Source organism: Nannospalax galili, unplaced genomic scaffold, assembly GCF_000622305.1.
Source record: "Nannospalax galili isolate Female #2095 unplaced genomic scaffold, S.galili_v1.0 scaffold589, whole genome shotgun sequence".
Lineage (NCBI taxonomy): Eukaryota > Metazoa > Chordata > Mammalia > Rodentia > Spalacidae > Nannospalax > Nannospalax galili.
Genome location: NW_008360324.1, coordinates 2,869,985 through 2,885,368, shown reverse-complemented (window position 1 = coordinate 2,885,368; position 15,384 = coordinate 2,869,985). Strand labels below are relative to the sequence as shown.

The window sequence follows — 15,384 nt, the reverse complement described above, 5'->3', positions numbered from 1 at the left end:
CTAGAAATTGATAATCCAATCAGCCAATTAGTAAGTAAGAAAAATGAACTGAGAACATTTTAAAGGGGTTAATATAAGGTGATAACAGGAGACAAATATAAACCTTCTTAAACACCAACAAAGAAATATTTAAGAATAAAAGGCAAAGAATACAAAACCCAAACAGGAAGAGCCAAAGTCAGATATAACAACAAAAATTGCCTTTTTCAAATGACAACAGAGTGAAATAAAACACACTGTGGAAACAATGAATATGAGCTTAACCCACCTACTGAAACCAGAATCAAGTACTGGAGAAGTCCAGTGCAGGGCTTGGGAAAGCCTCAAGAGGGCTGGCAGGAGAGAGGCTGCTGTCAATATCTGCAAGGCCAGAGTGTGCAGAGCCCCATACAGCAACCAGCCATGCAGGACCATCTCACCCTATCCACCCCTTCTGCATGCTTCAAGCTGTGAGACAAACAGTCCACACTCTTTTCTCAAAGGCAGGCCGCAGAACTATCTGCACAGGTATTTTAACTCTAAGCGAGCTCAATGTTTCAATTACTGCACAGTAACAACCATCTAGTTATCAACAGAGACTGTCTGATGACCGAAAAGTGACCATCCAATTCTTTATGAATAAACAGAAATAGCATGAGGTTTGGGATAGTTTTTATCTAGGCCAGCAGGGACATTTATCCCAGCCAATAAATTCTAAAGGGCCAGTGAGATATGAAGCTGTTCTGATGGTATCCCACAATTATGTCTGTTTCCCATAAGAGCACAAGCTCCCCACAATTGAGATCATCCCAGAACCATTCTCCCAACAGTGAGGCACAGAGCTGCCCCTTCCCAGATGAACACTCACCACAGACTTACAGGAGACGGACCTATGTCCAACTCTTATAGCAAGTCACTTGATTGTGTACCGTGGCACTCAGCCCCACACAGAAATAGACGTGAAGGGTGTTCTCTAGAGATACCTCACCTCTCACACTGCTTTACTTCCCCTGGCACACCCCAACAGGGATTTACAGACACAGATTCCTAAGGGTTGGCATCCAATGGCCAGGATGAACACAGATTTCAGAAAAGCAATGCTTCCTTTGGGTTATGCTTTATCTAGGGAAGTAAGTGACTCCCAAAGGCACAGAGCAGGGATTTCTGAGGCTGGGTGAAAACACATCCAGAGACCATGGGAGGAAAAGCGCATGAAGGCAGGATGGTGATGCAGTGGGGAGGGATGGGTACTTCTACCTATTCGCTTTCAGTCTGGTTTCTACACAGGAGTTAAAACCTTGATCCTCAACTACCCAGGCTAGGGAAGTGAAGGACTCACAGGGACAGGTCCACCGGCAGCCACAGGTCTCCTCTACCCGAATAGGGGACTGGCTGTTGGGGCATGAAGGCCGGAGCCCCTGGTCACAGTTGACTCGGTGACTCTGCAGCAAGGTCTGTCCATCTGGCAGGCAGGTCACTGTGTGGCACTGATCTGGCAAAGTCCAGACATCCCCAGGCTGCAGAAGGAAAAAAATGATTTGGAAAAGGAGTACGATGAGGCACACAAGCACTAAGTTCACCTATCACACAACTGCCCACCTCTGAGGACGTGGGTTAGAACTGGACAGCAGCCTTGGCATCAAGGGGGCTGGCTATACATGAGGCATGAGATGTCACAAGATTTACAGAAGGATCCCCAAAACAAGCTAATAGCAAGCAGTGACTAAGACCAAAAGAGGTAAAATTAGTCAGTGAGAACAAGTGTCCCAAACACATATTTCTGAATTTTCTTCACAAGTCAACAGAAAGGGACTCACCCTCTTCTTATTCCCATCCTCGTCCACACAAATTTTAGCAAACCCTGAAACAGACACAAAGAAGATTCTAGTCACCACGTATCACCAGGCATTCTAAACCATTCCCAATGTCTGTTAGTCAGACTCTAAAAAGGATCTGAGTGGGCTTTACAGAGGGACAAGAGGACAGACACAAGTCTAAGTAAGAGGTGACCATCCTGCAGTCCTGCAGACATACTTTATATTAATTAATAGTTAAGATAACAATACATAACAGTAACTTCCACAGTCATACAGTCATTATCGCCTTTTATATCTGTCAGGATTGGGTGTTGAGGTATGAAACAAGATCCAGAAAACTTGAAAAAGAACTGCTTAAAGATTGATACCAAGATTGTTACCATCTATCAGGAAAGGTCAGTAACTCTGAAGAAGGTTTTAACTTAAAACTAATTACATTAACAAAGTATATAAAGCCAGATAAGAAAAATAAATGTATCTTTTTAATTCTAACCTAAAATAAGCTTCATTTATGGTCCTCCAATATTAGATTTGATGTTGTATTTCTAAAGCCCTTTATACTCAAACTGAGAGTGAATGATCATAATCTGTAGGATGCCAGGGTTCCCTGCTTATGGCCCCCAACCAATTCTTTTGTCCAAGGTCCCTCTGCACAAACGAGCCATGGCTTTCTCTGCTTAGTAAGTCAGATAGACAGTTAACGTGAACAGAGAATTATACACAGTAAACTTTGCAGTGGTCCCCGGACATTGTAGTATACACCTTCCACAGACACAAATTTAAAGGTCAGTGAGAAATAACAGATTGTCCATAAGATAATCTTGATCTTAAACTAAATATCATACATAGACATCCTTGCGTCTTTAAAATGGTGTTTTTGTTTTTAAAGCTTTTCTGGTTTGGTTGTTGTGGATGTTGTCATTGTTTGAAGGGCTAGAGAGAGGTAATAGAAGACTCACCAGTGCATAGTTTGTGGAAAAAGGAATTTCCCAGGGCGAGCATGGTGGGGAGGTCTTCAACTCTCTGGAGCTTTACCATGTTGGAAGTGGTCTGTGGACCCGCCAAGACCCTCAGCTGGGCTTCATCATAGCGATCCCCAATCCCAATGGGGAATACCACCACTCCTAAATTAATAAAGGAAGGAGACAGGGCCTGTGGTCAGGTGGGCCCAAAATACATACCATGCCTAACACCTTTCAGAGCCTCATGCTTTCCAGACTGGCCACGTACAGCAACCCTGTAAGGCGGACGTTCACTGAGGAAGCAAATAGAAGGAGCTGACGCAGAGTGCCAGGCACCATTCTGAGCAATGGGAGCATGGCCAGAAGACTGAGTCCCTGTCTCTTCTCCTCCTGGAGCTTACACTAGGGAAAGATGGATAACAAGCACAGAAAATGGAAAATTCATAACATTTTCAGATGTGGATAGCTGCTTGGGGAAACTATGGGATGAGGAGGACAGAAATGTCTGGGGGAGGAGTAGGAACATGCATTTAATGAAAAGATGGCCCTTGAAGAGAGACCGGAAATAAGGATGGACGGACCCAAGAAGACCACTGGGGAAGAAATGTCCCAAGCATAAAAGCACTGAGTATAAAGGCCCCTAGCAGAGGCAGGAGGGCACAAAGATGGGCAAGAAAGAGAAAGAGTGGAGCTGGGAATGTGCAAAGCTTCCTCTGCCACAGCACGGCCTGGATGTCTTCTCTGAAGGGACAAAAAGCCAAGACTGTAGGGGAGCAGAGGGAGCTGATCTGCACAGCTGCTGGGTGGAGGAAGAGCTGGAAGAGCAGGAGCCTGGGCCCCAGTGAGAAAGCTATTGCAGTCTCTCAGGTATGTGATGGTGGGGTACAAATGGGGCCACAGTGTGGATGTGTCTTGCAGTAGTGTGATTCCCGATACATTTGATGGGTTGGACATGAGAGAAAAAGAGGACTCAGGGGCTGAGATGTCTAACCTAAGCAATTTTGATGGGTGAAAAAGACTACCCAAAAAAAGGAAATTTGGGGGCTGGAGAGATGACTCAGTAGTTAAGAGCACTGACTGCTTTTGCAGAGGACACAGGTTCGATTCCCAGCACCCACATGGTAGCTAACAACAGTCAGTAACTCCATTTCCAGGGAAATCTGATGCCCTCTTCTGACCTCCACAGGCAATGCATGACATAGATGGACTTACATACATGCAGGCAATACACTCATACACAAAAAATATAAATAATAAATTATATTAAAAAGAAGGAAATTTTATTGAAACTCAGTTTAGTTGGTAACAAATTGCCTATTATAAGATCTAATCTGAGCTGCGGTGAAACGTCTCAGCTAGAGATGGGAACTTCAGAGTCAATGGTCCATAAATGTATTTAGACCCATGATACTGAATGAGATCACCAAAGAGGATGAGTGTAAGAGGAGAAATTGGGGCTAAGGACATAGATCAGTGGTACAGTGCTTTCCTAACATGTACAAGGCCCTGGGCTCAATGCCCAAAATTGTAAGAAAAAAAAAGATGAGAAGATAAAATGCAAATCAAGGCTTTAAATCATTCAACGACTTGCCCTGGATCATGTCCATTTTCTCTAGATCTTAACTGCTTTGCTTCCCTTTTCTGGTGGCAATATTCCTTTCAATTCTTCTTAATATTAATGGGAGAAAATACCCATCCTGAAGTTCTTCAATTCAGCTCTCCAAAAAGTTCTAGATATTTGCAATTTGCTTAAGATCAGAGCCAAAGCCAGGCATGGTGGATCATGTCTATAACCCAAGTACTTATGAGGCTAAGGCTGGAGAATAGCAAGTTCCAGGCAAGCCTGAGCTATATAATGAGTTCTAGACCAGTCTGGGCTATATAGTGAGACTCTATGTCAAGAAGGAGAAGGAGAAGCCAAGAGAAGGGGGAAAGGAGTGATTAGAGCCATTTTCTACTAGCACTTCCTCAGCTCTTATAAGCTCATCATACCATCCACATAAATGTCCTTTTCCTTTTGATACCCTTTCTCTACAACAATAGATCACAAAAACAGATTTTATTATTCATTTACCAAATAATAATGGTCATCTACGTTTTGCGTCATGCACAGATGATATTTAAAAAATTAACAAGATTCTGCCCATCACAGAACTCCCAGTTTGTACCAGAAACAGACAGATGACAAATTAACACCATACAATAGGATTTGAACATTTTGAGTTATTCAAATGAAATTCAGGTAATAGCATGAACACTCAGGCATAAGATATCAGGAAAATGTCAGAGAAAAAGACTTGGGAGGCAAGGTTTGAAAAATAAGCAGTTCTCTTCTGACCATGAGGAGCCTTGGTATCACCTCACTCTCTCAGACCTCCCTCAACACTGTACCACCATCCTGCCTCACATTCTCTTGACACTCCAAGCACAGGTTTTCATGGGGCCCAAAGACTGGGTCACGCCATACCATTCCCCTGCCCAAAATATCCCCACAGACCCTGAAAGCTCATTAGCCTGGTACCAGGAAAGGGTTCTAGATGCGTGAAAGTCCTGACCGTTTGCAAGGACCCACAGTTAATCACTCTGGCCTTGGACATGGGGTTTAGGAGAAAAACCAGTATCATTATTTTTAAAGGAAAAGGCACAGAGGTATTATATGCTCAACCCTGAGCAGATGAAAGAAAATATGAAGCAACAAAGGTCACCATCGGAAGGATGCAAAACACACATTTGCTGTTACCTGGTTTCTAAATAACATCATGATCAAACAATTTCACACTTTTGAAACCAGGCCACACGTGAGTGTCAAGCCTATCAAAAGTCAGCCAGAGTATCTAAAAGGAAGCCCACCCACATTCGCTCTGCCAAGCAGAGTCTCAGGATTGCACACCAGACACTTACGGTTGGATCTGGCAGCATCAGCTGCTGCATCCACTGAGTCCATGGAGGTGTCCATGACAAGGATGACCACGGCCTTGGAAGCTCCGGGCCTGGCACCATGGATTTGGGAAGTGATATAGCGCACCGCAAAGGCCAACGCATCCCCTGAGGAAGGAGGACAGTCTAAGAACGGGGGGAAGATCCTTGGATCATTCAAAAGCTGAATAATTCTGACTCAGGGAAGCACATGGTGGGATCTGGAAGAGACATTAAAGAGCATCAAGCCCTTCACTGTCCTGAATAAGAAACTTAAATTTACTGGACAAGACCACTCAGTCACTTAAGCCAAGACCCTAGACCAGAATGCAGGTTCCATGTCCAGTCCACGGCTCCAACATTACCAATTTGGCTGGGGCCACCCTCCCGCTGCATAAGGTCCACCAGACTCAGTAGCTGGGCTTTCTCCTGGGCCACGTTCCATGGTACATCGATGGTATTGATGCTCCCATACTGTAGCACAGACACCTGAGTAAGGTGAGGTCCTGACAAGAAGGGAAGAGGGGAAATGTTTAGAGTCAAGTGGAGCCCAGGGAAAAGCCTGTCCCTTGCTTGTGGCTCCAGGTATATCACTCACCAATGTTGGCCTTTGAAATGAAAGCCTTGGCGAAACTCTTCATCTCATCAAAGTAAGAAGCTGGCAAACCAGATGAGCCATCCAGGAGGAGGACCACATCCAGGGGCTGGCTACAGTCTATGAAGAGGACAAGGAAGGTGAGTATACGGGTGCCAGCAAGAAACTGGCCTCCAGCCACGCTCAACACATGAGCTCTCTAGGCTGAGAGCCATTGCAAAGACTCCAGCTCCATCCACAGTAAGTGTAAATGCCTGTAAATGAATGCAAAAGCTGCCACTTTCTCAGGAACAGTAACTGGGGCTATTTGTGGGTAGGAAGGGGACCAGCAGGAGGAGAGGGGAGGTTGGTAGGATGGGACAAAGTACGAAGATATATATGTATGAAAATGTCGCAATAAGACCCCTCATTTGTGAATGAACTAAAGCAATTATAAAGGAAAGAAAATGGGCTTATGTGTTCTTGGGTCTAAAACTGAATGATATAAGGGAAAATAAATGGAACAGCAGCATAACCAGAAAACAGGCCGTGTCCTTCAAAAGACATGGTATCTGCACACAGTGGAGAATGAAGTCACACCATTTGCAGAAAAATGGATGGAACTGGAGATCATCATGTTAAATAAAAATGACAAAGATGAATGTGAAGAAATTTGATCATATGCAGAATCTAAGATCTATACACACACACACACACACACACGCACACACACACACAAGGAAGGCTATTTGAGGAGAGGAAGAGAAGAAGGAGACCATTAGGAGTGACGGGGTTTGGATGGGCATGGAAGTAGATGGTTAAGAAGACTTGAATTTTTTACTAAATATTCTTGGCATTGTTTAAATTTTAGCAAAGGACTCCTGTCACCTTTAAATTTACAAGCTCACACAATAAGAAACGGTCATCTTTCCCAAAAGAATCACAGTGCAGCTCTCTGCCAGGGGGGTAAAGAAACAGATGGGCTGAGGCAGGTGTTTGAGCATGTGCTCAGAGCCAGGAAGCTGGTATTAGAACCCAGGGGTTATATCATCTCCAGATGCACACAGCTCCAAGGCCATCACACAGAGGATGCTGGCATACCTGGAGTCGGAGAGAGGGTGGGCAGCTGCAGCCCCTCCTCAGAGCAACATCTCTGCAAAACCAGGTCAGGAGCCTCTCGGGGGAGTGTCTCGAAGTCTTGGATGAAGATGGGAGCATTGGGCCAGCCGATCCTCTCCAGCTCCTGCATGTTAGCATGGGGACCCACTCCAATGGGCACCACCTGGATGTCTCCAGGCAACCGCCTGATCTCATCAGAGGCAGGGTTTCCTGTGACCATGTAGACCAGGTTAGGTGCCTCTTCCCGGTCCCCCTGGCTGGCAGAGAAGCTGTGCTCGGAGAGGTACTGCAGAGCCAGCCCTGTGTTGGTCCTGTTGCCACCATGGTAACGGATCTCCCGCACCTGCTGCAGCACATCCCCTTTGGACTGGGCCTCGTTGAAGGTGTACTCCACAGTCACCATATACGAGTACTGCAGCACCGTGATGTGGATGCCGTCTTGGCCCACGTCCATGCGCTGGATCACCTTCTCCAGGAATTCCTTGCTCCTATTGAAGTTGGCTTCACCAACTTTGTCTGACCCCTCCAGCACAAACACCACATCCAGAACCATGGACTTCCTCTTGGGTCCTGGTGATGAAATTCCAAAAAGCCCTGGACCCACAGTGATTTGCGCCACCTGAGGAAGTTGGGTGGGGGCTGGGGCCTCAGGGGCAAGGTCACAGAGGTAGCTGACAATTTCATCCCTTCGCTGCTCCAGCTCGTCCACCCCACTAAGCAGGAAGGCTTTGTTTTCAGGGGCCTGCTTTTCAATGAGACGGATCTGCTTGAGGTTGGCATGTGGCCCAATGCCCACAGGGATCACAGTGACCTTCTTCTTCTTCAGGCCCTGGACATAGCGGACCAAATTCCGGGCCATCCGTGGGGGTTCCTGGCTAGCAGTCAGGAGCAGCGTGATACGGGAGGCTTCCGGGCGGTCAATTTTGCCAAAGATTTGGAACAACGTGTACTTCAAGACCTCACTGGTAGAGGCCACCTGGCTGCCCGCATATTTCACCTGGCTGGCAATGCGCCGCAGCTCTGAGGGCCTCTTCCGAGCCTTGAGCTCAATGTAGGCATGGGAACCGTCGTGGTACTCCACCACGGCCACACGGATGCGCTTCTGAGAGATATGAAGCCTCTCCATCATGCCCACCACAAAGCTCTTAAGCACTTCAAACTCAGCCTCAGACAGTTTGGAGGAGCCATCCAGCAGGAAGACCAGATCCAGCAGCTTGCTGCAGTAGAAGTCGTGCAGCGGTGGCTCAGGCGTGTCCTCTACATATGGCGTAGTGGTGCTGACCGGGGCATCTGTGGGAGGCACCAGCAGGCCTCCAGGTTCCTGGCAGGCTTTGCAGGTGAGATGGACACCATCACAGTGACTGTGGCAGAAGGGGAAGAAACCAAAGATTCAGGAAGAGCCTGTGGCCAGGCAGGACCACTGCACAGGTCTCCCACAGAGCCTCCCTGCTTATTCCCATGGAGCATGCCCCCACCTCAAGTGAGATGTCACTTTAACATGTGTCCCAAGACAGTATGTCACACAGACACCAGCACACACACATAGACATACACCCACACAGAGCAGAGGTGTCTCAACACTTTAATTCATCTTAGAACCTGAAAAATCATCCCGGTTGCTCTAATCCATCCATAGCCATTTAATGTTGATTTCTTTCCAATCTACACCTCTAGCCACATTAATATTCAATTATGATCCAAACCTTCTTACAAGTATCTCCAAGGACAAATATCATTCTGAAATGCTGGCACCGACTAGACTTGTAAATGTTCTATTAAATAGGGATGGTTTACATTAGAAACCATTATAAATGGTTATTAGAATTTAAGCTGTGTGAATGTTGAACCGTGTTTAATAAGTTGGGCCTTGAGGAAAAAGAAACAAAATTAGAGTAAGAGGGAAGATGAATAAAGGGTTGAAAACCCCAACTTCGGCTAGCAGAACAAAGAGCACGGGAGGCGTAGGCAAGGCTTTCCAGGTGTTAGATCTAGGAGGACAGTCATCCGTTCTGTCCACAGGCAGATGGTGAATACTTCATATCTGCCAGGTGCTGGCTGGCCCTGGGCCCAGCAGCGAGACACTCAAAAGTCTGTGTCAGATCACTGCCCAACCTACAAATTCCTATAGTACAGAGAAATGTCCAGGCTCTTCTGGTCACTTCACCCTTTCACCTATGTTCCAGAAAGTAACCGTATGCCAGGCCACAGGGGAAATCTAGATGCCCTGTGGTAGAGACCCATACAGGCTAGGCCTCCTCCTTTCTGAAACTTTGATCTTCTGCCTGCCAGTAAGACTGAGGAGGCAGTGGCCTGAGCCCTGTATGCCCCAACCCATCTTGGAAATCTTGTGCATACCAACGTGTGCAGTGGTAGCTGCCCCTCTCTGCATGTCAGCTGAGGAGGTAAGGGATGCTTGGAACTCTAATGCCCTTTGAGCTAAGCACCCCAAGCCTGTAGTGAACTCTCCCATTCCATTCTTCAAGGCTCAGTTTGCGCATGGGGCGGGCAGCCAGGGTCTTACTGGGAAGTTCTTTCCTACTTGCTTATAATCCCCATGATTTATTACCTCAACCCTTGGTTAGCAGTGCGTGAGTGACATACATCCTGGTTTCCTGTATTTGTTAGAAAACTCACCCTGGGCAGTGCTCACTCTTGTTTGTACAGATGGTGGCGGCAGGATCTGGCTCTGGCAGCTGTGGCCACAGTCCCTCCCCAGCTAGTTGAAGCTCTCAAGTTTAAGTTCCCATTCGGCTTGACTGGTGTCAGGGAGTGGTGCTGACGATGTCAGCATTTTAATAAATGTTCCCTACCTAAGGGCAGGACTTCAGAGAGTCCAGAACTCACCCTGAGGGCTCCTCACCTCCCCAAAGCCAGGTTCCCAGAGTTGGCTCCAGCGAGAGCTCAGGGTGACAGCAACAAATGTCTTCTCTCTCAGTTCTGAAAGCCACGTCCTGTGGCCTGGACCACAGCCCCCAGATATGTGTCACAGTCATACCACAGAGTCAAGAACTCCATCTCCTTTTCCACCCTGCATCCTCTCCTTCTATAAAAGCCTTTCATAGATGTCTGTCCTCGGACTAGACATGACATCCAGTTATCATAACGGTCATAAAGGCATGGTAAGGGGGGGCTGGAGAGATGGCTCAGCAGTTAAAAACCCTAGCTGCTCTTGCAGAGGACCTGGGTTCCCAGCACCTACATGATGGCTAACAATCATCTGTAACTCCAGTTCCAGGGGATCTGACACCCCCTTCTGAAGTCCTTGAGCACTGAAAACATGAGGTACATTTACACCCATGAGGGCAAAACACTCATACACATAAAATGAAAATAAATAAATAAATAAATAAATAATAAAAACACAATAAGGAAATAAAAATGCTGATTACCCTGATCTGAACACACATGCTGCATATGTATGTTGAGATATTACACTATATTCCTCCAAAATGTACATGTGTTACATATTGAGAGACAGAATCCATACTCTGTTTTCCACAGAAAAAGTAAAAACTCTTAGGAAGTATAAGGACTTCTTTAGAAAGATTATAGGGACAGCAACTCCTAAAGAAAAACAAACTAGAAACAAACCCAACAATGAACTAAGGAAGGAAGGAAGGAAGGAAGGAAGGAAGGAAGGAAGGAAGGAAGGAACTAATTAAGCTTGGCATCTCAGCTCTTTGCAGTTGTGAGATGTTTTCTAGAACCCAGCCTCTGAGTATCCACAGGGGAGACAACCAGCCAGGAAATCTGTTTTACCAAATCTGACAGTGCACAGCATCATCAGGATTCAAGGTAATTTTCTTTCCTGGGGCCAAGCGCCGACCAGCCACCTCACACACAGGACAGTCCTGAGGGTCCACACAGGTCTGCAGAAGTTCATCCAGGATTTTTCCTGCATAACATACCTCATTAGAAGCCAATTGACTGCCTTTCACACAAGACAGATCCACCTATTACTAAAGGGATCTGTCCCAGAAGCCCACTCCCCAATGGTCATGTCCTACAAAGGAAGCATCTTTCCCCCTCTGTGTCTTGACTTCCCCTCTGAGAAGATGAGAGGGAGTTCCTTCACCACACCTCTTGTCCCCCAAGCCTTAGGACAAATGAAATCTTCCCTCCAAGGAGTTTGCCCCACTCCCAAAGTGTGGACTCAGTAATTTTAGAGCTGTGCTGTCCAACATGACAGTCAATAATTCCATAGGGCTGTTTAAACTTAAACAAAATTCAGTGAAAAGAGAAAGTCAGTTCCTCCAACCTACAAGCCACCACTGAATTCTAGAACATTCCCACAACTCAGAAAGTTCTGTCAGAAAGTGCTTCTCTAACTCAGGAGGCTGAGGAAGGAAGAGTATGAATTTGAGGTCAGCCTGGAGTACATAGCAAGATTCTCTCTCAAAAAAGAGAAAAAATGAGAGAAAGAGAGAAAAGAAAGAGGAAGGAAGGGAGGGAGGGAGGGAGGGACTACTCTGTATGATAAACCTATAAATAGACCCACAAAAGACTTTTATAGGAAAGGATGGGGTGTATCTAGGTAGAAGAGCACAGGGGGCCAGAATTTCATGCCCAGTACTACAAAAACAAAGGGTGTGGGTAGGTTTTGAGAGGAGCCCTACTTGTCGAAAATCAGAGCTGGCCTGGCTTTGCTGAAGGGATCTAGGGAAACAGGCCTATGGCAGGGCTGAGGATGGAGAGAGAGGGCATCCCTGAGGATGGAGAGAGAGACCAAGATAAAGCAAGAGTAGGAGCACCTGTCCTAAGACCCCTCCAACACACCCCAATCAGAGGGAAGCCTCACCTGGAGGGCAGTGTGCGTGACAGCCCTCCACACACTTCACAGGGCAAGCCAGCGGCTCAGGGTGCTGGCATGTGACTGGGCAAGCAGGTGCACAGCTGTTATAGCGCCACTCACACTCGTAGCCATTTTCTCGAACATTCCTTTCCTCACAGCTCTGGGCTGTGGAGACAGAGGAAAAATCTGTGACTGTGGAAGCATGAACCAGGGCTACAGAGAAGGCCCCAAGCAGACCCAAGAAGACCAGTTTGCTGACTGCAAGGGACTGACAGGAAACCATGATTACACTGAGGAACTAATGACTCCCAGAGTCACCAATAATGGAGACGTCTGGATTTTTGTTCTAAGCATCAACACCAAGGATCTAGATATCTGATACCCAAAACCTTGACGTTTTCTGTGCTCAAGGAAGGCAGTCTCTAAATGTGAGAGTTGACCTCATTGTGGAAGGTGTGATCGCATCTAAATAAATACACATTTTCTTCTCTCCACCACTGTTCTCCTTCTAGAATTTTTCCAGAAGTCTCCACATATCAAAGTCTTGAATCCATGGCCCCACTCACACTCCATAAACCCACGTCACTATCTGAGCCCTCCTCGGGATCCACGTCCCAGCTCACTCTTAAAGTGACCTCCTCTCTCACCTCACCACCTTACTCCCTTCAGTCCTTGTCTGTCCGTCTGCACACTGAAGCTGTTCCTCTTACCCATGAGAGTGCTCTCCTGCCCCCACAGGCCTTCAAGCCTGGGTACTTATAGGGAGACTTGAGAACTCACGGCACAATGTGGGCGTCCTCCAGGCTACCACCTGGCCACGCTGGGCACACATGTGGGCGTAGGCAGCAATGGTGTCACAGAAGCAGGCGCAGTCCCCAATGGACTCACAAGAACAAGTGTCATAAATGCAGACGTCCAGGTATGGTTCAGGGTCCACCTGCAAAGGGAACCTCAGGTGGCCTCAGCCTACAGCCAGGAGCTCGAACTCTGGCTTATGATTGGAGTGCAAAGGATAAGGGGATTCTTTCCAGAATAAAAGAAATGTAGGTCACAGATCACAGAGAAGGAATGGGTAAAAAGGCAAAATTCATGACTTCGGATCTAGATTCCAGCAAGATACACTGAATAGAGTAGGGCTGGCAACCTTCAGAACTTTCCAGAAGAGAGTCCCTCTGTCCATCTTCTACCTACCTCCATAGCTGCCTGTAACCATGAATGTGGGGTTGTTTTTATATAGACACACACAGGCTGACCATGCTCCTTCCTTGCCCCAGTGCAGCAAACAGAATGCGGAAATGCATCAGAACCCACACAAGCTGCATCACTGAAGAGCTATGAAGCCAGACAGTGGGACCCAGCTAGACAACCTTAGGCTCCGACCCAAGTCTATCTGGAGGGAGGAGAGTCCACCTATTGCTGTATTCACGCACAATGACCACATCCTATCTTTTCTGTCCCCCAAACATGCTACTTCTACACAGTTTGAGCTTTTCAGAGTAGTTAAGGACGAAATGAACACACACAATGAACCATTGCTCCCAATACATTTCAACAACCTGAGTTCCCTGAGTCCTCTCCCTGGCTTCGCTTTTCCCACTCAGATGTCATCAAACCATGGAGACCTAAGTACTTTTGGAGTACTCATGAACTAAAAATCTTTGACTAGCTAAAGAATTGAGATACTAATCACTCCCATGTTGATGATGTCGCACAGCAGCAGGTGTGTGCGTATGGCTAAGTGTGTACACACCCATGCTCACATGCATGCCTGTGTATCCATGCACAAATGTAGAGAAAAACTCATATTTAACTAACTTAAGGGATTCCTCACAATCGTGTGAGATAAAGACAAAAAGAAACGAAGTCAAGAAACTAAGACCCCCAAAGTCACTGTAATTAAAGCCAGAAAAAGTTTCTGTGAGAGGAGAACTGGGCGTGAAGGGGTTGTCTGCTGCTGTACTTGTTTGTTGATGGTTAGGGAGGTTCTGACTAGGTCTGGACACACAAGCAATAATAAAGGGACTCCCTGGCTCTGACATTGGAGACAACACAAAGGGGAACAGATCCTAAGACAAAAGACAAAAGGCGAATGCAGGCAGAGGCCTAGAAGCCAAGAAAGGGCCGGAGCGGGGTCTCCGTGTGAATTGTTTCAAGGTTCTGCGGTAGTTAGTGCTCACACTACATTTTCACAGTCTAGGTGTCCACAGCCCATTGACATTTCTGCCTCCCTCCACCCTCAAGGCCTCACCAGCTTGTTGCAGTCCTGGAAGATGTCACTAGTGAGGATTCTGCAGGACGAATCCACCATTGTCTGTTTCATGATGTTGTTATGGCAGGTGGCGGGGGACACATCCAATGGCACCTGGGAACAGGGAAAAGTACACAGAGGGGCCAGACATTAGGCAGCCGTGCTGGAGGTACTTAGCCCATTAGAGTACAAGAGGCTCCGTTCCCTGACCCTGCCACTACCTGCCACTCATGCCCCCTACAGGGGGACCCTCCAGGAAGCAGGCCCCTCAGGCTCCATCCACATGGCCCCAGATGTACCTTGCTGGTGTCAGCACACTGTGAGCTCACTTTCCAGGAATTCCCAAAGTCCACGGGGTCTTCCTCCACCTGAAGGCTGCTGCTGGTCAAGTCATTATTCTGGATACCATCAAAGTTCCCGCACAGGCCACATACTTGCTCCTGGGCGAGGGGATGGGATGCACATGGTAAACCTTGGCATACTCTCTGGGTCAGGGTAAGGAGAAGGTATCAGATAACCAAAGAGTCAGGAGACATCAGAGACAGAAGCAAAAGAGGAAGAAGAGGAGGAAGAGGAGGAGGACAGGGCAAAGGGACCAGAGGAGAGCCAGAGTGGCCATCAGAGACTTGCCCTTGGCCTTTTCCAAGGCCTTTTTCTCAGCTTCCTCACTGACCCCGTTTCAAAGAGAGAGGCAATGTGTCCAAGTTTCATGATCAAGGGCAGAGGTGGGAGGTAGGCAGCTTGACTCTGGGGTCCCTCTGTGAAACATCACCTTCCCCAGTCAGACTATGAGCTGAGGGAAGAGCAAGCGTCAGTGTTCCACAGGTAAACAGACAGCCAAGGAGAAAACGTGATGGTTCTTCTTTGCTGCAGGCTTCCACAGACACCTGCACATTTTCTCTCTCTCTCTCTCTCTCTCTCTCTCTCTCTCTCTGTCTCTCTCTCTCTCTCTCTCTCTCTCTCTCTCTCCCACACAC

At 47.1% G+C, this 15,384-nt stretch overlaps 1 protein-coding gene across 1 annotated transcript in view; it reads right to left on the bottom strand.

Annotated features, from left to right (window-relative positions):
• Vwf (von Willebrand factor) overlaps positions 1-15,384 on the bottom strand; it is a 140,443-nt gene that overhangs the window by 44,255 nt on the left and 80,804 nt on the right. Inside the window, exons 23-34 of the mRNA XM_008825438.2 lie at positions 14,707-14,847; positions 14,408-14,521; positions 12,940-13,096; positions 12,166-12,324; positions 11,127-11,262; positions 7,350-8,728; positions 6,273-6,389; positions 6,040-6,180; positions 5,660-5,803; positions 2,756-2,920; positions 1,797-1,840; positions 1,319-1,496 (exon numbers count right to left, since the gene is read on the bottom strand). Of these exons, the coding sequence (XP_008823660.1) occupies positions 1,319-1,496; positions 1,797-1,840; positions 2,756-2,920; positions 5,660-5,803; positions 6,040-6,180; positions 6,273-6,389; positions 7,350-8,728; positions 11,127-11,262; positions 12,166-12,324; positions 12,940-13,096; positions 14,408-14,521; positions 14,707-14,847 (2,875 nt within the window). The remainder of the gene's footprint in view (positions 1-1,318; positions 1,497-1,796; positions 1,841-2,755; positions 2,921-5,659; positions 5,804-6,039; positions 6,181-6,272; positions 6,390-7,349; positions 8,729-11,126; positions 11,263-12,165; positions 12,325-12,939; positions 13,097-14,407; positions 14,522-14,706; positions 14,848-15,384) is intronic.